This window comes from Bos taurus, chromosome 28 (genome assembly GCF_002263795.3).
Source record: "Bos taurus isolate L1 Dominette 01449 registration number 42190680 breed Hereford chromosome 28, ARS-UCD2.0, whole genome shotgun sequence".
Lineage (NCBI taxonomy): Eukaryota > Metazoa > Chordata > Mammalia > Artiodactyla > Bovidae > Bos > Bos taurus.
Window position 1 is genome coordinate 12842906 of NC_037355.1, and position 22865 is coordinate 12865770.

The following is a 22865-nucleotide window of genomic DNA, read 5'->3' on the forward strand; positions in this document are numbered from 1 at the left end:
CTTTATAAAAGGGTGCAGTTTCTTTCTGGCTTTGTAATCTCTTAGCAGACTTCCTATAGTGCACATCACATTCTTCTTTTATAACTATTCAGTAATAAAATTCTTTTGTCTTCTACCTTTGTGAATAGACTTTCGTGTTGGGAGAAACTGTTAATTATATTTCTTCAGCAATTTTGATAATGGGATGAGTCTGGTAGTTCCTGATTTGAGCAGATCAGCTGAAAGTCTTGGCCACACAACAATCAGGTAGAAGTCCCTAAATTATAAATACTCTTCCTCCTAGCCCTCTGTTCTTTTGGAATACTATCTAAACAAACCACCCAAATTCAAGATTTTACTTTTGAATAATTATGGGTAATAATTATTACCCAGATCTCATCATGATCACTGGATAATTGGAAAATATGGGAAGCCAGTAATGTTGCCTGCTGGTCTCTTTTAAAAACAGTTAATATCTGTCTGTCGAATTTGGAATTGGCACACATATGAGATTCCAGTCCTGCAGTAGCCAGAGGACAATCCTTTTGTTTTGCAGAGGTTCTTAGAAGGGAGTCTATCCCAGTAAATGAGTTGCTGATATTTATGGGATGAATATAATTCTAACCATTCCAAGAGGAAATTTAAAAATTATTTGGATAACTAGAAGAAACTGTTGAAAAAATTAAAGAGAAAATGCAAGACAAATACATTTTCTCTCTCATAGAACCCTGCTTCTCCTCACTCTGTTTGTCCCTGCTCCTCCTGCTTTTCCTGGATGTCTTTGCCCCTCCATGCCTCAGACTGACTCGGGGGAAAGGGAGGTGATAATCTTTCAGATGGGTGGTTCCCATCTAGGCACAGCTTCTTTGCTGCTAAGTTGCTTCAGTCATGTCCAACTCTGTGCGACCCCAGAGATGACAGCCCACCAGGCTCCTCCGACCCTGGGATTCTCCAGGCAAGAACACTGGAGTGGGTTGCCATTTCCTTCTCCAACGTGAAAAGTGAAAGTGAAATCGCTCAGTCGTGTCTGACTCTTAGCGACCCCATGGACTGCAGCCTACCAGGCTCCTCCGTCCATGGGATTTTCCAGTCAAGAGTACTGGAGTGGGGTGCCATTGCCTTCTCCAACAGCTTCTTTAACTGGTAATAAATTAACCTGCTCAATTTGAGAACACAGTTAATGTACTTTATGGCCTAGACTGAGTCCACTTCATGTCTTAGACGAGGTGACTCCTTCAGGAGTCCCTTATGCTCCACACACTGCATAGCTATTAATAGAAAGCCAGAAATGATAGAGCATCATGGGAAGATTAAGAGATCTGCATGGAAGGTAACAGGGAGAGTAGCTATACTAGTCACTTGGAAAAAAGCAAAGAAACAAGGCATTGAAATAATGTAAACACAGGAAGGGAAACTAAAGTGCCCTGGTTACAATTTTTTGTGGTGGTTTTTTTTTTTTTTTTTTTTTTTTGGTCTCAATGTGAAGGAAGCCAGCTAGTCTATTTGGGTCACCAGCAGCACCAATGCCATTGAGAAGCTACTCAGGATGCCCATGTAATTCAAATGCCTTTCTTATCAGCTGATGTTTCTTATTTAAAGGCTTCTTTCCTCTATGCCCCAGAAATTTGCAAAAGTACACCTCAGGGTGTTTTCAGTTTACAGCCCAGACATAGGAATATATACTGATTATTAGATGAAATTGAGCAACCAGCAACTGCGTGGAATTCTGAAATTAGGAGATTTTGCTCCTTTGGTAGAGCAATCACATTGGGGTCTGGAAGATCACTACATCAGGGGAAGCTATCTGGCACCCCACCCCTCATAACTATGGAGTAACCAAGGCAGTTTCAAACTCAGAGAAGGGTTGCTGAAAGCTATACTTGAAGCCTTTCCACAAATGAGCTGGGTGATGTTGCAGCAATGCACCTAGAAGACATGGGAGTCCCCCATCGATTTCCATCAGTGGTTTGCTGACGCTTTCTCAGAACTCCCTGGTTGGAACCTGGGGTCAGATCAAAATATGCTCTAGTTTTAGCAACCTTCGTTTTGACTCTCTTGCCAACTATCCAAATCCAAATTAAGGGAAAGTGGTAGGATGACAAGAATAGACAGTCAAATCTGAGCAGCAGGTACTCAATGTAGGGGTAATCTAGAGAAAGACATCCAAGAAAAGAAATTGAAGACTTCTGTGTTGGCTGATCAGAACTCTTTACTAAAGGGAGAAATCCCTACTCTGGTCAACCCATGAAGGGATCAGAGGAGGCAGGGTCTGGAGGAGGCAGGGACTGACTACAGGGACAAGAGAATCAGGATGGAGAAGAACAAAACCTCCAGCTAGGAAATCTTGGCTAACAGCTGAAAATGGATAGATTGAGAGACTCTGAGGTGGGAAATGGTGAACCATATGTGTCAGTAACTTTTCCTCAGCCTAATCTCTTTGCCTGTTCTGATAAAGTTCTGCTTATCCTTCAGTTTCCTCAGGAATTTCTTGTTTTAGTATTTTGCATCAGTCTACTTATTCCTTTTCCTGTACAATTCACATGCAGTTAGGTCCTCTAACTAAGGAACTTGTGTTCTTGGTTTCTCCCAATCCTATAAACCTGTTGAGGAGAGACCTGTTGTGCAACTAAAGGCTACCATATTCTCTACTCTGGATGGAATATCCATGGAGCTTATTGAGGAAAAGACATCTGATTTGATCACACTGTGCCCTTTGAAAGAAAAAGAGGTATGGCAGAGAGGGGCATTTTCACACCATGCAGGGCAAGCACATCAATGCATCATGCTGGGTCTAGGAAATGATGTTTTATTTTCCTTCTATGCAATACGGAGAGGTTTTCTGAATTGGAAGATTTTATTTTTATTTATATCTCCCCAATAGTGGACATCTTTGTCTTGTTCCTATAATTAGGAGGAAAACATTCAATCTTCAATCCTCAAATAGGATATTGTTGTTGCTTAGTCAGTAAGTCATGTCTGACTCTTTGCGACCCCACGGACTGTAGCCCAGCAGGCTCCTCTGTCCATGGGATTTCCCAGTCAAGAATACTGGAGTGGGTTACCATTTCCTTCTCCAGGGGAACTAGTATTATCAGATCAGATCAGATCAGTCGCTCAGTCGTGTCCGGCTCTTTTCGACCCCATGAATTGCAGCACGCCAGGCCTCCCTGTCCATCGAAAGAGATAAAATAATGTCTTCGTTTAACAGGAATTCAGATTGAGATATAGTAATTCAAGCAGAAGCTGTAAATACCCTCTACACCATCATCATTCTTTCAGCTCAAATGACCTAACGTAGTACTGGCAGAGTATTTTCTGATTCCAAAGTTGCAATCACAATTTCAAGTGCCAAGATAAAGTCCACTGCAACAACAAAAATAGCTTCACTTACGATTACAGAGATTATCAGTGTTTTAATAGCCTCATTATTGTTTTTTTCAGCATAGCCATGGGTACAAGCAATTACAATGTGGAAAATACATATTTCCCCTTGCTTCTACACTGCTTTTGATGGAGGTAATACAAATACAAATTTTGGTGGATGTTTACATAAAGGTGAAGACATGTTTATTCCAAGGATAAACAAAGCATGAAAGATTATGTGGAAGGTGTTGATTGTCCGGCCACATTCTTCATAGTACTTGCTATTCAGATAGAGATACTTTTTATATTGATGTTGAAGTAATTGACATGAAGTTGTTCTCTTACTTCAGCATTTATATTATTAACATTTGAATTGAGTTATTAAAGGACTTCTGTGATTTTTGTTGGCAGTCAGTATTCTTCATTTCTCTTGCATTCAGAAACTCATTGACACTCTTTAACAAATACAGCTGGAAGAGTTCTCAGTTAATATTTAAAGCACTGAAATATTTAATCCTCCAGAAAAGGCCCCAAATTCTTATTTAACCTTTTAAATATTCCATTAAATGAAGCTAATTTGCTTATTTCTTGTTTGTAGTTTTCAGTATCTGTAACAATAGAATTATGGAAATTGAGAGAACAATTTCTCCTTTCAATAATGATTATAAAATGATTATGTGGATAATCATTAGTGTGCTTGCTATGACTGTATTTAGAAATGAGTTTCATCTCTTAATTTGATTTTTTTACATGGATGTTACTAACTGCTTGTCTAGCTTAAGGACAAGTGAAAGTATCATTTATAGTGTTAAAAGGGAACAGAAAAAACTGACAAAAAGTTTTTTTGTTAGTGGACATATTAAAAAATTATTAATCAAAGAGATCCAATATGATCCTGAAGAGTGGAAAAGGCAAGTTGTGCCATGAGTGATGATCTTATGTGTTTAACGAATCAAATTTGAAGAGCAGTTCCCAGAGTTGTTAACTTTATGCCATTATATCCATTCATAAAGCTAAATGTGTTTTCTCATTAATGAATGTCCAAAATAAGTGAGATACAACTACAAAATAAGTAACATATAATGAAAATGGAACCTGTAAATGGACAGTCTCTGGAATAAATAATGTAACTCAGTTCTTCAAAACGAGGAACTGTTAAGGAGAGCCAATATTATCATAGAAATTTAATTGATGAGAGATACATAATTTAGATACTTAAAATTTATTTCAGATGAGCAATGAATAAAAGAGTGTCTCATGACTTGTACTTTATTTGCTAAATCTGGCAATTCTACCCAATGTACAAAATTGCAGAGCCTTTTTTTTTTCAACTGAAGTATAGTTGATTTACAGTGTTACTTTCAAATGTATAGCAAATTGATCCAGTTACATATGTATGTATATATATACATGGGCTACCCTGGTGGCTCAGTCGGTAATAAATTTGACTGCAATGTGGGAGACCTGGGTTTGATCCCTGGGTTGGGAAGATCCCCTGGAGGAGGGCATAGCAACCCACTCCAGTATTCTTGCCTGGAGAATCCCCATGCACAGGGGAGCCTGGCGGCCTGCAGTCCATAGGGTTGCAAAGAGTTGGACATGACTGAGTGACTAAGGTCACCAATATATATACTTTTTCTGATTTTTTCCATTTTAGGTTATTACAAGATACTAAATATAGTTCCCTGTGCTATACAGTAGGTCATTGTTTACCAATTTTATATGCAGTTTATTTATTTTATATATAGTAATCCAAATTTCCTAATTTATCCCTTCCCCCCACTTCCTCTTGAGTAACCATAAGTTTGTTTCTATCGCAGACCCTATCCTAATTGAGATGGGAGAAATATAAACAACCTCAGATATGCAGAAAGTGAAGAGGAACTACAGAGCCTTTTGATGAGGGTGAAAGAGGAAAGTGACAAAACTGGTTTGAAGATCAATATTCAAAAAACAAAGATCGTGGCATCCAATCCCATCACTTCATAGTAAATAGAACGAGAATTTTATTTTCTTCTTTCTTGGGCTCCAAAATCCCTGGGGACAATGCAGTTAAAAGACACATGTCCCTTGGAAGGAAAGCTATGACAAACCTAGACAGCGTATTAAAAAGCAGAGACAACACTTTACCAACAAAGGTCCATACGGTCAAAAACTGGTTTTTCCAGTAGTCATGTACAGATGTGAGAGCTGGACCATAAAGAAGGCTAAACTCGGAAGCATTGATGATTTCGAATTGTGGTGCTGGAAAAGACTCCTGAGATTCCTTTGGATTGCAAGGACATCAAACCAGTCAATCCTAAAGGAAATCAACCTGAATATTCATTGGCAAGACTGTTGCTGAAGCTTCAATACTTTGGCCACCTGATTGGAAGAGCCTGCTCATTGGCAAAGACCCTGGTGCTGGGAAAGATTGAAGGCAAAACGGAGAAGGTGGCGGAAGAGGATAAGATGGTTAGATAGTATCACCGATTCAACGGGACATGCATTTGAGCAAACTATAGGAGATAGTGAAGCACAGGGAAGCCTGGCGTGCTGCAGTTCATGGAGTCGCAAAGAGTCAGACATGACTTACCGACTGAACAATAACAGGCTTTCAAGAAATGTACTGTACCTTTTCTGGGACTGGACGCGGCCGTCGCTATGGCCTTCTGCGCATGTGCGCTCCCTCCTCCCCCTCCTCTCTCTGCTAGCCTGCAGGTTCGGGTCTGCAGCTGCAGTCTCGCGAGGAGAGGATTCCGGAGCTTCAGGCTTGTGGACCCGACTGCTGAGGAGCAGGACGGTGCGGTGGAGCCCCGCAGAGTTGAGACAGGCGACCAGGGAGCGGGTGAAGGAGGAAACGGCTTTGTCTCCAGACTCGGTGTGGCTCTGACTCCGTTTTTATGCTCCTGGTGAGGACCAGCACGTCCCAGCGCTTGTTACCAGGTGCAGCTTGTTTTTCTCATTTCCAAGGTGCGGGGTGGTCTGAGACCTTGGAAGACCGCGCAGAAACTGGCTTTCGGGCTCCCAGTAGATGTGCACTTTTCTTCTCTGCGAAGAAACTTGATCCCCGCCCCCAACACTCAGGGCCTCGCCTAACCGCCTGTGGTCAGCTTTGCCTGTGCCCTCAGTAGCCCTAGTTGGCTTTTACAGGAGGTCCCGCTTAAATTCCAGGAGCTTTAATCTGGGACACATATTCTGACCCTTTTAGGTCCATCTTTATTGCAACAGAATAGCTTTTTGTGGAGTAGAAAGGGTGATTCCGGGAGCAGGAGTCTCTGGCAGGACAGTCAGTTCGCTTGGGACCTCAGAGGAGCAGACTTTGGTCCTCCTGCTGGACCAGGTGGTAGTGAGGGTGGAAACCTTGGGCCAACTTTCTGGACAAAAGGAACAGAAGGTACTCCTTCCTGGGAGGTTGTGAAGGCATCCTGTGGAAGGAAGAGCTGACCAGCCACAGGGGAGGGAGTTTACCTTCTTGCACCCTTCACTCTTTACTCCACTTGTATTCTGAGCTGCTCCTGCACTCAGCACAGCTAGAGAATACCTGATGTCCCCTGTCCTGAACTTGCAGAATCAGAGATGGTGCTGCAAGACAGGTCGTTACAACTTGGACTTAAGACAGGTCTATTTATGTGTTACTTAAAGCATGGAGTTGGGGTGGGGTGGGCAGGAAGTGGGTAAAAAAGTGGTTAGTTTACAATCCTACATTTTGTTATGGTAGAATCAAGGACAGCCATGGAGTCTCTTGATGGTCCAGGGAAGTCTTTTCTGCCTTAACAACACAGAAATCAAAACCAGTTTATTGTTTTTAATTAAAAAATACTGTTGAGACCCGAAACCAAATTAAGAGTAAACTCTTTTTTTCCCCTTCCAAAAATACCCCATCCTTTTTTTTTTTCAGAACACTGTTGAGGTTTTTCTGGTTTGTAATGAACATTATAAATTTTGTGCTGAATATTTTTGCTCAGCATCAGTTTTAATGTTCTAATCTTGGCTTTTCCTAATTGGCTTAATTAGTTTAATGTGTTGTTCACATTTTCTGTATGTTAGAGCATACACTGTTAACAAATGAGTAGAAAACCAATGCTTTTACATTTGAAAACTAGCTTGTCTAAGTATTACATAATCATACCAGAGTCATGCATGGACATGGAGTGCTCCCTCCCTTACTGTTACCCTTTCTGCCCCTTCTCAAGGCATCTCCCATTCTAAGATGTTATGCCAGCTACTGGGGTGGAGCTTTTTAGGCAGGTGATATCACTCATGACCTTCCTTCTTTCTCAGGTGTACTCTCTCAGCTCTCTACATTTCTCCAGAAGCAACAGAAAATGATCACATTGCAGGTGAGTTGTTTAATTTATGCAGTTTTGATTATTTGAAGTTTATACCATGTCTATACATTCATTTGAAATAGTAGAAATAAATGTTTACATCAGGGAAAATACAGAGCACAAGTCAGCAAATTACAGCCCATGGGCCAAATGAGGCTTGCTGCCTGGTTTTTTATTGCCCACACACTACGAATTTTTAGATGATTGAGAAACAAATCAAGAGTAATAGTCTGTGATGTGAAAATTGTGTGAAATTCAAATCTCAGTGTCTGTAAAACTTTTACTGAGACACAGCTATGCTCATTTATGGCTGTGACTGCCTTCAGATTACAAGGGCAGAGTTTAGTGATTGTGACAGACAGCTCACAGACCTGAAATACCTACTATGAACATTTACTGAAAATGTTTGCTGACCACTGATTTAGAAGAGCAGATCAGTAGTAGGAAAGAGATGCCATGTGGGTAAATGCAGATCCTATGATATTATTGAGCTGTGAAACTGAGCCATTAAAAAAATTTTTTTGATAAGACTTCATTATGTGATGTTGTGAACCTTCTTGTGACAGTCTTGCAGTTGCATAAAGAAGTGGTTGGAATAAAGGGAATGATTCTTGTCTATTCCACAGGAAAAGTTAAATGATGTCAAAAGAAAATACGTGATAAATAATTCAAGTGAATTAGAGCCAGCATTAGGACTCATGGTTTTTCAGAGAAGAGACAATCTGCATAGACCAGGTGACCTAGGTTATTTAGTTGGAGGAGGCAGGCTTTGTGACAATCCTGAGGGCTTGGCAAAATCTAAATCTTTGTAGAGTCTGGCAAGGGATTCTTCTTTTTTAATTTTGGTAAAATACACATAGCATAAAATTCACATTTCAACCGTTTTAAAATGCAGAATTTAGTGACATTGTGTATATTAATGATGTTGTGCAACCATGACCACCACCTACTTTAAGAATATTTTTGTCATACCAAAAGGAGACCCCATACTGTTGTTTAGTCTCTAAGGCCTGTCTGACTCTTTGCAACCCCATGTACTGCAGCCCACCAGGCTCCTCTGTGGGATTTTCCAGGCAAGAATACTGGAGTGGTTGCTATTTCCTACTCCAGGGGATCTTCCCAACCCAGAGATCGAACCTGAGTCTCCTTCATTGGCAGATGGATTCTTTACCACTGAGCTACCAGCGAATCCTAATAAGCAGTACCATCACTTAATAAACAGCTACTCCCCACTCCCCCCAGCCCCTAGCTACTGTTAATCTATTTTCTTCTTATGGGTTTGCCTATTCTGGACAGCTCATATAAGTGGAATCATGTAGCCTTTCACTTAGTGTGTTTTCAGGACCCTTCCATGTTGTAATTTGTATCATTACTTCATCACTTCTGTGACCAAATAAATATTCCATCGTCTATACTACCTTTTGTTTATCTATCATTTCATGGGCATTTGGGGGTGACTCCATGTTTGGTTATTGAGAACAGTGCTGTGAGCATTCATGTACAAGTTTTTGTTTGAAGACCTATTTTCAGTTCTTTCCTAGGAGTGAAATTGATGGATCATGTGATAATTCTGTGTTTAACTTATTTTGAAACTGGCAAACTGTGTTGCACAGCAAGGCAAGTCCCTTGCCAAGTCCATATGAATTTTATGTTAGCTTGTCTATTTCCACACAAAAAGGCTGTTGCGATTTTGGTAAGGATTGCATTGAATCTATAGACCGCTTTGGAAGATATTGCCACTTTAAGAATATTAAGTCATGAGTATCTATGAACGTGAGATGTTTTTCCAATAAGTTAGATTTTCTATTTTGTAGTGTTCAGAGTACAGATCTTACATGTTTGCTTAAATTTACTATTAAGTGGTCTTTTAGACGATATTGTAAATGGAAGTCTTTTCTTAGTTCCCTTTTTGATTGCTTATTGATGGTACGTAGAAATACAACTGATTTTTTGAATGTTGAGCTTATACCCTGTTTTGCTGAATTTGTTCACAAGTTCTAATAGTTGCTTTGTAGATTCTTTAGAATTGTCTATATATGCAGTCATATCATCTGCACATAGAGATAGTTTCATTCTTCCATCCAGTTTGAATACCTTTTATTTATCTATTTTTTGCCTAATTGCTCTGGCTAGAATTTCTAGTGCAGAGTTGAATATAAGTGGCCAAAGCAGGCATCCTTGTTTTTGTTTTGTTTTACCATCTTAATGTTCTTAAGTGTATAGTTCAGTAGTGTTAAGTTTATTCACGTTATGCTACAATCAACCTCCAAAATATTTTCATCTTATAAAACGGAAACACTGCACCCATTAAACAAAAACTCCCCATTCCTCTCTGCTCCCTGACCAGTGAAAGCCTCCATTCTACTTTATGTTTCTATGAGTTTGACTACTCTTTCATACTTCATGGAAGTGAAAGCATAAAGGACTTGTCTTTTTGTGACTGGCTTCTTTTAATTAGCATAATTCTCAGGGTTCATCCATGTTGTATGTGTGTGTATATATATCACATTTTTGTTTATTCATTCATCTGTTGATGGACATTTGCTTCTGCCTTTTGGCTGCTGTGCATAATGCTTTTATGAACATGGAGTACAAACATGTCTTGAGATTCTGCTTTCAGTTCTTTTCAATAAACACCAAGAAGTGGTATTGCTGGGTCATATGGTAATTCAGGTTTTTTTTTTGAAGAACACCATACTGTTCCTCACAGCAGCTTCACCCTTTTATATTCCCACCAGCACTTATTATTTTCAGGTTTTTTAAATAGCAGCTCTCATAATAGGTGTAGGTAATATTTGATAGTGGTTTTGATTAGCATTTCCCTAATGATTGGTGATTTTGAGCATATTTTCATAAGCTAGTTAGCTAATTGTATATATTTGTTGGAGAAATGTCTGTTCAAGTCCATTGTCTATTTAAAAGTTTTGTTGTTGTTATTGAGTTGTAGGCATTCTCAAACAGCCCCAAAACAGATCAAAACACAGTTCTTTGAAAATAAGGTACATATAGGTATATCTTACTGTGCTTTGCAGATTTTTTAAAACTAAACTGAAGTTTTGTGGCAATTCTGCATTAAGAAATTCTGTTGTGATATTTTTGCAAGACCATTTGCTTACTTCTTAATAACATTCAACATTTCAAACTTTTTCATTATTATTGGGTTTGCCAAAAAGTTCATTCAGGTTTTTCCATTACCTCTTATGGAAAAACCCAAATGAACTTCTTGGTTAACCCAATAGTAAAATGGCTGTCTGAGGAGGTCTTACAAATAGCCGTGAAAAGAAGGGAAGCGAAAAGCAAAGGAGAAAAGGAGAGATACCCATTTGAATGGGGAGTTCCAAAGAATAGCAAGGAGAGATAAGAAAGCCTTCCTCAGTGATCAATGCAAAGAAATAGAGAAAACAATAGAAAGGGAAAAACTAGAGATCTCTTCAAGAAAATCAGAGATACCAAGGGAACATTTCAAGCACAGATGGGCTCAATAAAGGACAGAAATGGTAGGGACCTAACAGGAGCAGAAGATATTAAGAAGAGGTGGCAAGAATACACAGAAGAACTGTAGAAAAAAGATCTTCCTGACCCAGATAATCACGACGGTGTGATCACTCACCTAGAGCCAGACATCCTGGAATGTGAAGTCAAGCGGGCCTTAGGAAGCATCACTACGAACAAAGCTAGTGGAGGTGATGGAATTCCAGTTGAGCTGTTTCAAATCCTGGAAGATGATGCTGTGCAAGTGCTGCACTCAATATGCCAGCAAATTTGGAAAACTCAGCAGTGGCCACAGGACTGGGAAAGGTCAGTTTTCATTCCAATCCCAAAGGCAACGCCAAAAAATGCTCAAACTACCACACAATTGCACTCATCTCACACGCTAGTAAAGTAATGCTCAAAATTCTCCAAGCCAGGCTGCAGCAGTACGTGAACCATGAACTTCCAGATGTTCAAGCTGGTTTTAGAAAAGGCAGGGGAACCAGAGATCAAATTGCCAACATCCGCTGGATCACTGAAAACGCCAGAGAGTTCAAGACAAACATCTATTTCTGCTTTATTGACTATGCCAAAGCCTTTGACTGTGTGGATCACAATAAACTGTGGAAAATTCTGAAAGAGATGGGAATACCAGACCACCTGACCTGCCTCCTGAGAAACCTGTATGCAGGTTAGGAAGCAACAGTCAGAACTGGACATGGAACAACAGACTGGTTCCAAATAGGAAAAGGAGTACGTCAAGGCTGTATATTGTCACCCTGCTTATTTAACTTATATGCAGATTACATCATGAGAAATGCTGGGCTGGATGAAGCACAAGCTGGAATCAAGATTGCTGGGAGAAATATCAATAACCTCAAATATGCAGATGACACCACCCTTATGGCAGAAAGTGAAGAGGAACTCAAAAGCCTCTTGATGAAAGTGAAAGAGGAGAGTGAAAAAGTTGGCTTAAAGCTCAACATTCAGAAAACGAAGATCATGGCATCCGGTCCCATCACTTCATGGGAAATAGATGGAAAAACAGTGGAAACAGTGGCTGACTTTTTTTTCCTGGGCTCCAAAATCACTGCAGGTGGTGACTGTAGCCATGAAATTAAAAGACGCTTACTCCTTGGAAGGAAAGTTATGACCAACCTAGACAGCATATTAAAAAACAGAGACATTACTTTGTCCACAGAGGTCTGTCTAGTCAAGGCTATAGTTTTTCCAGTGGTCATGTATGGATGTGAGAGTTGAAATATAAAGAAAGCTGAGCACTGAAGAATGATGCTTTTGAACTGTGGTGTTGGAGAAGACTCTTGAGAGTCCCTTGGACTGCAAGGAGATCCAACCAGTCCATCCTAAAGGAGATCAGTCCTGGGTATTCATTGGTAGGACTGATGTTGAAGCTGCAACTCCAATACTTTGGCCACCTGATGTGAAGAGCTGACTCATTTGAATAGACCTGATGCTGGGAAAGACTGAGGGCAGGAGGAGAAGGGGACAACAGTAGATGAGATGTTTGGATGGCATCACTGACTCGATGGACACGGGTTTGGGTGGACTCTGGGAGTTGGTGATGGACAGGGAAGCCTGGCATGCTCTGGTTCATGGGGTCGCAAAGAGTCAGACACAACTGAGCAACTGAACTGAATACTATATTTGTTAAGGTGATCTGTGATCAGTGACCTCTGATGTTACAACTGCAAAAAGATCATGACTTGGTGAAGGCTCCGATAATAGTTCAATTCAGTCACTCAGTCGTGTCCAATTCTTTATGACCCCATCGACTGCAGCACACCAGGCTTCCCTGTCAATCACCAACTCCTGGAGCTTGCTCAAACTTATGTCCATTGAGTCGGTGATGCCATCCAACCATCTCACCCTCTGTCATCCCCTTCTCCTCCTGCCTTTAATCTTTCCCAGCATCAGGGTTTTCTCCAATGAGTCAGTTCTTCACATCTGGTGACCAAAGTATTGGAGCTTCTGCTTCAGCATCAGTCCTTCCAATGAATATTCAGGACTGATTTTTCTTAGGATGGACTGTTTGGATCTCCTTTCAGTTCAAGGGACTCTAAAGAATGTTTTCCAACACCACAATTCAAAAACATCAATTCTTTGGCTCTCAGCTTTCTTTATAGTCCCAACTCACATCCATACATGACTACATGAAAAACCATAGCTTTGACTAGACGGATCTTTGTTAACAGTATCTCTGCTTTTAATATGCTATATAGGTTGGTCATAGCTTTTCTCCCAAGGAGCAAGCATCTTGATCTCATGGCTGCAGTCACCATCTGCATTGATTTTGGAGCTCAAAAAAATAAAATCTCTCATTGTTTTTCCATCTATTTGCCATGAAGTGATGGGACTGGAAAAGGTCAGTTTTCATTCCAATCCCAAAGTAAGGCAGTGCCAAAGAAATGCTCAAACTACTGCACAATTGCACTCATCTCACACGCTAGCAAAGTAATGCTCCAAGTTCTCTAAGCCAGGCTTCAAAAGTACGTGAACCTCCAGATGTTCAAGCTGAATTTAGAAAAGGCAGAGGAGATAGAGATCACATTGCTAACATCCACTAGATCGTTGAAAAACCAAGAGAGTTCCAGAAAAACATCTACTTCTGCTTTATTGACTATGCCAAAGCCTTTGACTGCTGCTGCTAAGTTGTTTCAGTTGTATCCGACTCTGTGCGACCCTATAGAAGGCAGCCCACCAAGCTGGGCTGTGTATCGACATTTTTTGTTTGTTTGTTTCTATACATAGAGCTGCATGAGCTGTTTGTATATTTTGAATATTAATCCCATGTCAGTTGCATCATTTTCAAATACTTTCTTCCATTCATTTTTTTTTTTTTCATTTTGCTGATGGTTTCCTTTGCTATGCAGAAACTTTTAAGTTTAATTAGGTCACATTTGTGCATTTTTGTTTTTATTTCCATTATGTTAGGAGGATGATTAAAAAAGATATTGTTGCAATTTATGTGAGAGACTGTTCTTCCTATGTTTTCCTGTGAGAGTTTTATAGTATCCATCTGGTCTTACATTTAGGTCTTTAAAATCCATTTTGAGTTTATTTTTATGTACAGATTAAAGAATGTTCTAAGTGTTGTACATGTAGCTGTCCAGTTTTCCCAGTACTATTTATTGAAGAGATTTTTTTCTCCATTGATTAGTCTTGCTCCTTTGTTGTAGATTAATGTCTTTTGTCACTTAAACGTGATTTACAATTTCACTTCCAAAGGTCCTTTTCAGAATATGACCTTTCAGTGAATTTTAACACAAAGGGTACAAAATGTATTAATTTACTAACTCAATTTTTATCATACACTGGCAATCTCTTTAATATCTAGAAATTAGATACTATAAAATTGGGACCCATTTGTCCAGTATATACATAATATATGCAGTGAAGTATATATAACATATAGAGCAATGGACAAGTTGAAATGTTCTAGTACATACTAGCAAAACGTCTTTTGCAGTCTTCCCTCTCACCTCCGTCAATCCAATGAAAAAGCACAGAGTATACTGTTCAGGGAGGAGGTTTAACAATTCCATTTCTAAAGACAATATTTCCCATCAGTGTGTGTTTTTTTTTTTAATTAATTTATTTTTTGGCTGTGCTGGGTCTCTGTTGCTGTGCATGGACTTTTTCTACTTGTGGTGAGCGGGGCTGGTCTTTGTTGCAGTGCTCGGGGTTCTCGTTGCAGTGGCTTCTCTTGTTGCAGAGCACAAGCTCTGGAGTTCAGGCTCAGTGGTTGTGGCACATGGGCTTAGTTCTGTGGCGTGCGGGATCTTCCGCACCAGGGATTGAACCCATTTCCCCCGCTTTTAGCAGATTCTTCACTACTGGACCACCAGGGCAGGCCTTCCCATCCGCTTTTAAACTGTATTTACAAGAAGTATTATTTTACTGCTTCTCCTTTTAAATACATCAAGCACTTCTAAATATCTAGAAAGACTAGATATTTTATATGAGAATTTACTTATCCACTATGTACACAGAATAGTTAATTAAAATAGCACACATGTAGCAATGGTTATAACCTGAAGTGAAGTGAAGTCACTCAGTCGTGTCCAGCTCTTTGCAACCCCATGGACTGTAGCCCACCAGGTTCCTCTGTCCATGGGATTTTCCAGGCAAGAGTACTGGAGTGGGCTGTCATTTCCTTCGCCAGAGGATCTTCCCGAACCAGGGACCGAACCCGGGTCTCCTGCATTGAAGGCAGACGCTTTACCATCTGAGCCACCAGGGAAGCCCTAACCTGAAGTATCTTCTAAATATGACTGTTTTGACCTAACCTATTCTTTCCCTCACTTCCTTCTCTCCACCACCAATCCAGTGGGCAAATAATAGGCACATGTAATGTTTAGAGGTAGTTGAACAAATTCATATCCAAACATCATTTACAGAAGACAGCCTTCCTATAAATTTCAATAGATAGTGTACAAAATGTGCTAATTTTATTAGTTTCATACAGTGGCGATGTCTGTAACATCTAGAGACTAGATGTTGCAAACTTAGGACTCATTTGTCCACTATATAGACTATATACACAACAAAATAAAATACACATGAACACAAAAATGGTTCTGTCTGAAAATGTCCAGGTATGAACACACTAGCATGTTACCTTTTCTAATTCTTTCCCTCCCACTTCCTCTGAGCCACTGAATAAGTACAGACAATAGTATACTGCTCACAGAGGTGGTTTAACATTTAACATCCCCAAAGACCTAATTCTATGAATTTAACCAAAAAGATATTTACAAAGTGATTATCTTACTCCCTCTACATTTAAAATACATTGGGCACCTCTAAATGCGCTAGTTATTTCAAACAAAGACTTAATTTGTCCACTATATATAGTCCAGTCTTGAATAAACAGCATATATGTTAACAGTTATAATCTGAAAGTGTCTTCAACATATGAGAACACTGTAGCCTAAGACCAATACCCTTCCCTTCTCTTCCACCTCCACCAACCCAAAGGGCTATAATGCTCAAATTTTCAGAAGACAGTCTTTCCTAGAAATTTTAACACAAAATGTATTATTTACTAATTCTAGTTTTGTCATACACTGGCAACCTCTATAACATCTGGAAAGACTACATGTAAATTAGGACTTGTTTGTCCATTACATGCACTAAATACACAGTAAAAGTGAAAAACAACGCACAAAGACAATGGTTAATCTTGCCTCAGTATAAACACACTGGCACAGAGCTCTTTTCACTTCCATCTCCTTCCCCTCAGTGCACAAACACAGTGCGTACTGTTCAGAGAGGTAGTTTGGCCAGCCCCTCTGAAATTAACAATATTCATACAAATTTTAACAAAAATGTATTTACAAAATGCCCCTTTACTACCTCTACTTTTAACGTATATCAGGCACTTCAGAACGTCTAGAATGACTAGATATTTCCCAAAAAGTACTTACTGTCAACCATACACACACACACAGTTGTTCAGTGGCTAAGTCGTGTCCAGCTCTGTGTGACCCATGGACTGCAGCATGCCGGGTTCCTCTGTCCTACACTGTTTCCCAGAGCTTGCTCAAATGCATGTCCATTGAGTCAGTGATGCTATCCAACTATCTCATCCTCTGTCACCCTCTTCTCCTTTTGCCTTCAATCTTTCCCAGCATGAGGGTCTTTGCCAGTGAGTCAGCCTTCGCATCAGGTGGCCAAAGTATTGGAGCTTCAGCATCAGTCCTTCCAATAAATATTCAGGGTTGATTTCCTTTAGGATTGACTGGCTTGATCTCCTTGCTGTACATGGGACTCTCAGGAGTCTTCTCCAGCACCATAGTTCGAAAGCGTCAATTCTTTGGCGGTCAGCCTTCTTTATGATCCAATTCTCACATCCATAGATGACTACTGAAAAAAACCATAGCTTTGACTTATGGACCTTTGTCAGCAAAGTGATGTCTCTGCTTTTTAATATGCTCTCTAGGTTTCTCATAGCTTTCCTTCCAAGGTGTATGTGTCTTTTAATGTAAGGGCTATAGTCACACTCCCCAGTGATTTTGGAGCCCAAGAAAATAAAATCTGTCATTGCTTCCACTTTTTCCCCTTCTATTTGCCATGAAATGATGGGACCTGATACCATGATCTTAGCTTTTTGAATGTTGAGTTTCGAGCCAAGTTTTTCACTCTCAAGAAACTCTTCATATAGAGTATTAACTCTGATGCTGGGAAAGATTGAGGGCACAAGGAGAAGGGGGAAGTAGAGGATGAGATGGTTGGATGGCATCATTGACTCAATGGCCATCAGTTTGAGCAAACTTCAGGAGATAGTGAAGGACAGGGAAGCCTGGCGTGCTGTAGTCCATGGGATCAAAAGAGTCGGACATGACTGAGCAACTGAACAAGAGCAATAGTGTTAAGGAATAAGATGCATACACAAAACAATGGTTATAGTATGGAAATGTCTTCTAAGTATGACCAGTAGGACATAGAAAACCTTCTTTTCTTCATCTTTACAGTTTTCCATGTCCTCTAATCCACTGAACAAACGTGGAACATGTGGTTCCTTTCTGTTTTCTCCACTTCTATTTCATTTATTTCTGCTCTGATCTTGATGATTTCATTCCTTCTACTAATGTTGTGTTTTTTCTACTTTCCCTAGTTGCTTTAGGTATAAAGTTAGGATGTTTGAGTTTTGTTTGTTTGCTTCCTGAAGTAAGATTGTATTGCTGTAAACTTTACTCTTAGAATTGCTTTTGTTCCACCCCATAGGTTATGGATTGTCATGTTTTCATTGTCATTTGTCTCTAGGTATTCTTTGAATTCCTCTTTGATTTCTTCAGTGATCCATTGATTTAGTAACATTGTTTAGCCACCATGTGTTTGTATTATATATATATATATTTCCTGTAATTGATTTCTAATCTTATAGCGTTGTGGTCAAAAAGATGTTTGATCTGATTTCAATTTTCCTGAATTTAATGAGGCTTGATTAGTGGCCCAGTTCAGTTCAGTTGATCAGTCGTGTCCAACTCTTTGCAACCCAAGATGAGTGGCCCAAGATGTGATTTATCTTGAAGAATGTTCTGTGTTCACTTGAGAAGAAAGTAGATTCTTCTGCTTTTGGATGGAATGTCCTACAAATATCAAGTCTGTCTGGTCTAATATTTCATTTAAGACTTGTGGTTCTGTATTGATTTTCTCTCTGGATGATATGTTCATTGATGAAAATGGGATACTGAAGTCCCCCACAATTATTGTGTTACTGTCAATGTCTCCTTTTATGGCTGATAGATTTTGCCTTAAATATTGAGGCGCTTCTTTGTTGGGTGCATATATACTTACAATTGTTTTAGCTTCTTCTTGGGTTGATCCCTTGGTCGTTATGTAGTGTCTTTCCTTCTCTCTCGGTAACAGTCTTTGTTTCATAGTCTAATTTTGTCTGATAGGAGTATTGCTACACTGGCTTTCCTTTTATTTCCATTTGCTGGAACATCTTTTTCCATCCAGCATCTTTCAGTCTGTATGTGTCCCTAGATCTGAAGTGGGTCTCTTGTAGACAGCATGTATATGGGTCTTAGTTTCGTATCCATTAAGCAAATCTGTATCTTGGTTTGGGCATGTAATCCATTGAAATTTAAGGTATTTGTTGATATGTATGTGCCTGTTGCCATTTTCTGAATATTTTTGGATTTGTTTTTGTAGGTCTTTTTTCTTTCCTTTCTCTTTGTTCTCTTGTGGTTTGATAACTATCTTTTGTGTTGTGTTAGGGTTCCTTTTTCTTTTTGTGTGTGCATCTGTTGTTTCTTGGTTTGTAGTTCCCGTGTGTTTGTGTGTTTTAATGTGGTTTCAATATAGTGGTCTATATAAGATTGTTTTAAGTTGCTGGTCTTTCAGTTTGCAGTCCTCATTTCCTGCATTAGTACTCTCCTCATCTAACAGTTGCTAGCTTTGATATCCTATTTGTGTGGATGATTTCCTACTTTTACTGTGCGTTTGCCTTTACTGGTAAGCTTTCCCACTTATGATTTTCTTGTTTCTAGTTGTGACCTCTTTATTCTACTCTTAGAGAAGTTCCTTTAGCATTTGTTTTAAAGCTGGTTTGCTGGTGCTGAATTCTCTGAGCTTTTGTTCGTCTGTAAAGCTTTTGATTTCTCTGTCAAATCTGAATGAGAGAGCCTTGTTGAGTAGAGTATTCTTGGCTATAGACTTTTAGCTTTCTTTCTTTTAAATATTTCGTGTCACTCCCTTCTGGCCTGTAGAGTTTCTGCTGAAAAATCAGTTGATAACCTTGTGTGGAGTCCTTTGTATATTATTTGTTGCTTTTCCCTTTTTGCTTTTATGGTTTTTTTCTTTGTATTTAATTTTCGTTAGCTTGATTAACATGTGTCTCAACATTTTGTTAACATGTGTTCCTCCTTTTGTTTATCCTGTATGGGACTGGGCTTCCTCCAGTTGGGTGAATGTTTCCTTTTCCATGATAGGGGAAGTTTTCAGCTATAATCGATTCAATTGTTGCTTTTAATGTTGTCCCAGAGGTCTCTGAGACTGTCCTTATTTCTTTTCATTCCTTTTTCTTTATCCTGTTCTGTGGAAGTATTTCTACCACTGTCTTCCAGATCATTTATTCATTCTTCTACCTCAGTTATCCTATTTATTCTTTCCAGGAAATTTTTCATTGCAGTTATTATGTTATTCATCTCTGTTCTTTAAATCTTCTAGCTCTTTGTTAAACATGTCTTGTATCCTCTTGGTCTGTGCCTCCATTTCTTTTTTCTGAGATTTTGGATCATCTTTACTATAATTACTGTGAATTATTTTTCAGGTAGATTGCCTTTCTCCATTTAGTTTTTCTTGTAGGTCGTTAGGTTGTTCTTTCTTCTGCAGCATGTTTCTCTGTCATCTCATTTTCTCTAAATTTATACATTTGTGGTCTCCTTTCCTCAGGTTTTAGGATTATTGTTCCTCTTCCTTCTCGTGTCTGGCCCCTGGTGGGTGAGGTTGGTCTAGGGACTTGTGCAGGCTTCCTTGTCAGAGAGACTGGTGAGTGCTCTCTGTGGGATGGAGCTGGGTGTAGTTCCTCTAGTACACAAAGCTGTATCAAAGGGTTTGTTTGTGAGGTGGCTGTGAGCACAGTATGACTTTAGGCAGTCTGTATGCTGGTGGGTGGGGCCCTGCTCCTGTCTTGTTGGTTTGTTTCAGTTTAGTTCAGTCACTCAGTCGTGTCCGACCCTTTGCAACCCCATGAATCGCAGCACGCCAGGCCTCCTTGTCCATCACCAACTCCCGGAGTTCACTCAGACTCATGTCCATCGAGTCAGTGATGCCATCCAGCCATCTCATCCTCTGTCGTCCCCTTCTCCTCTTGCCCCCAATCCCTCCAAGCATCAGAGTCTTCCAGTGAGTCAGCTCTTTGCATGAGGTGGCCAAAGCACTGGAGTTTCAGCTTCAGCATCATTCCCTCCAAAGAAATCCCAGGGCTGATCTCCTTCAGAATGGACTGGTTGGATCTCCTTGCAGCCCAAGGGACTCTCAAGAGTCTTCTCCAACACCACAGTTCAAAAGCATCAATTCTTCGGTGCTCAGCCTTCTTCACAGTCCAACTCTCACATCCATACATGACCACAGGAAAAACCATAGCCTTGACTAGACGGACCTTTGTTGACAAAGTAATGTCTCTGCTTTTGAATGTTTAGCCTGAGACTTTACAGCACTGGAGCCTTCAGGTTGTTGGGTAGGATCAGATCTTGGTGCCAGAATGGGGACCTAGATGAGTACTCACACCACAGTTCCCTGGGGCCTTCACTACTAGTATTATTTCCCCCATGGTGAGCTACAGCCAATCCCCACCTTCCCAGGAGACCCTCCAAGACCACTAGGTAGGTCTAGCCCAGGTTCCTTTGGAAGTACTGCTTTGAGCTGGGTCACACTGCACAAGACGTTAAGTGCACCTTCCAAGCATGTAGTCTATGTTTCCCCCAGCCCTGTGAAGCTCCTGCATGCCCAGTTGAAGCCCCACTGGGATTCAAGGCTACATGCTCTGGAGATCTTCCTCCCAATATCAAACCCTCATACTGTCTTGGAGGGCTGTTTTTAACGTGGGAATGTCTCTGTGTAGCCTGTGTGGGTTTTTACATTTTTTGGTCCAAGGGCTGTTTTTAGTTTGAATGTGTGCCACCTTGCTCTTCAGCTTATGCTTATCACCTTAAGAGCTGTGAGTGATGTTGTGGTGACCACAGCCTTACCTGGATATTGAGCGGAGCCTCTCCTTTGCTCTGTGGTGTCACTGCCCTCCCTAGCTGTTGGAGTACATCTGTTTTTCAGCTGTGTTTCTGATCTGCGGTGGTACTGGAGCACTCCCACTGGGGGAGAAGCCACTGAATATTCCTGTTGTGGAGCTATTCATCTGCAAGCACGCTCTGTTATGTCACCCACTGTCCATACTCACAGATTATACTGTTTCTGGCACTGCTCACAGCCTGACCTTAACTGTAGGTGTTCTAGCAGTTGGCTCTGGCTTCTCTCAGGCCAGTTGTTTTCATCAGGTCACCAGCCTGGATTCACTGAGGTCAGGTCCCAAGATTGCAGTAATCATGCATCTGGACCCACTGTGTTATGGGGACAGCTCAGCCTGGCCCATCCCCCAAGTGTTAGAGCCCCCAGAGCCCCCAGCTGCTATAGCTAGACCCATCTCATTTGCGAGAGCTGTTGTATATGTTTAGATGTTATGTAGGTGCCATGTCTACAAAGTTGGTTCGGGGGAGTAAATCGTTTGTTCATGCAGCCAGCCTGGAGGAGAGATTTCAGATCTTCTTCCTTAGCTGCACAGCCCCTGGGGTTCAGTTGTGGTTTTATCTTCCGTCTTCATGTGCACTACCTATCGGTGTCTCCTCCCAGGGCTATCCCAGAGCACATGAAGCCCTCGCAGGTGGGAAGGGATCAAGGGTGCGTGGGCCCTCCCAGGCAGGAGCGGGCAGAGGCAATGACTAACAGTGGCACACTTGCCCACCAAGTGGGAGGGGCCAGAGGTGGCAACCAGGGCCACACCAGCCCACTCCAGCAGGTGCCCCCCTAGTGCCCATAGTGCAAGCAACCAGCATGTGGGGACAGAGGCTACAGTGGTGACTCCTCTCTCTGCGTGTCACTGAACAATTCTGCTTCACTTCTGTGGCAGCCCAGGCTTCTTCCGTGAGCATTCCCAGTTAAGGTGCTCCTCATGCCCATTCTCAGGCAGCCTCCTCGCAGGCAATACCAGTCCTCTTTCTGGGTCTGCTCTCCAAACACCCTGTTCAGCATCCAGCCCCCATCACACTGGCAGACACATGTCTCTGCCTGGAGCATGCAAAGCTGTGGCACAGACCACCTGTATAGATCTCATTCTGTCCTGCCTGCCACAAAAAGGTGCTACACTCTCCTCCAAACCCCTGAAGCCCCCCTTTTTATTCCAACTGATCCCCCTACCCCCAGTGAGGGAGCTTCCTTGGGTGTGGGAACCTCCTCTCCTGCTTAGGGGCATAGGTCCCATCCATTGCCACTTTTCATTTTCTTTCTTTGGTCCTACCTGGTTACCTGAGTATTAATCTTGCCCTTACAGGTGTCTGAGGATCCCTGTTACTGTTCAGCAGGTGTTCTGGTAGAATTGTCCCACTTGTAGATGTATTCCTGATATATTTGTAGGGAGAAATGAACTCCGTGTCCTGCTCCACCATCTTGACTCCTATCTCTGTTTTAGCTTTTTGAGTAAAGTCTTTGTTTAGGAAGTTCAGT

At 40.9% G+C, this 22865-nt stretch overlaps 2 protein-coding genes across 8 annotated transcripts in view; both read left to right on the forward strand.

Moving 5' to 3' along the window:
- Window positions 1–5248, forward strand: part of ZNF33B (zinc finger protein 33B) — a 99077-nt gene extending 93829 nt beyond the window's left edge. The window contains exon 5 of the mRNA XM_059882524.1: window positions 5163–5248. Within this exon, the coding sequence (XP_059738507.1) occupies window positions 5163–5194 (32 nt within the window). The 3' untranslated portion in view covers window positions 5195–5248. The remainder of the gene's footprint in view (window positions 1–5162) is intronic.
- Window positions 5249–5985: 737 nt separating this feature from the next.
- Window positions 5986–22865, forward strand: part of LOC104970913 (zinc finger protein 37A) — a 35774-nt gene continuing 18894 nt past the window's right edge. For 2 of the 7 annotated variants that reach the window (XM_010820460.4, XM_024986855.2), the window contains exons 1-2: window positions 5986–6233; window positions 7606–7664. In XM_010820460.4, coding sequence (XP_010818762.1) covers window positions 5986–6233; window positions 7606–7664 — 307 coding nt within the window. Of the gene's footprint in view, window positions 6268–7605; window positions 7665–22865 lie in introns of all 7 variants that reach the window. The other 5 variants (XM_010820461.4, XM_010820462.4, XM_010820463.4 and 2 more) reach the window with 4 other exon arrangements.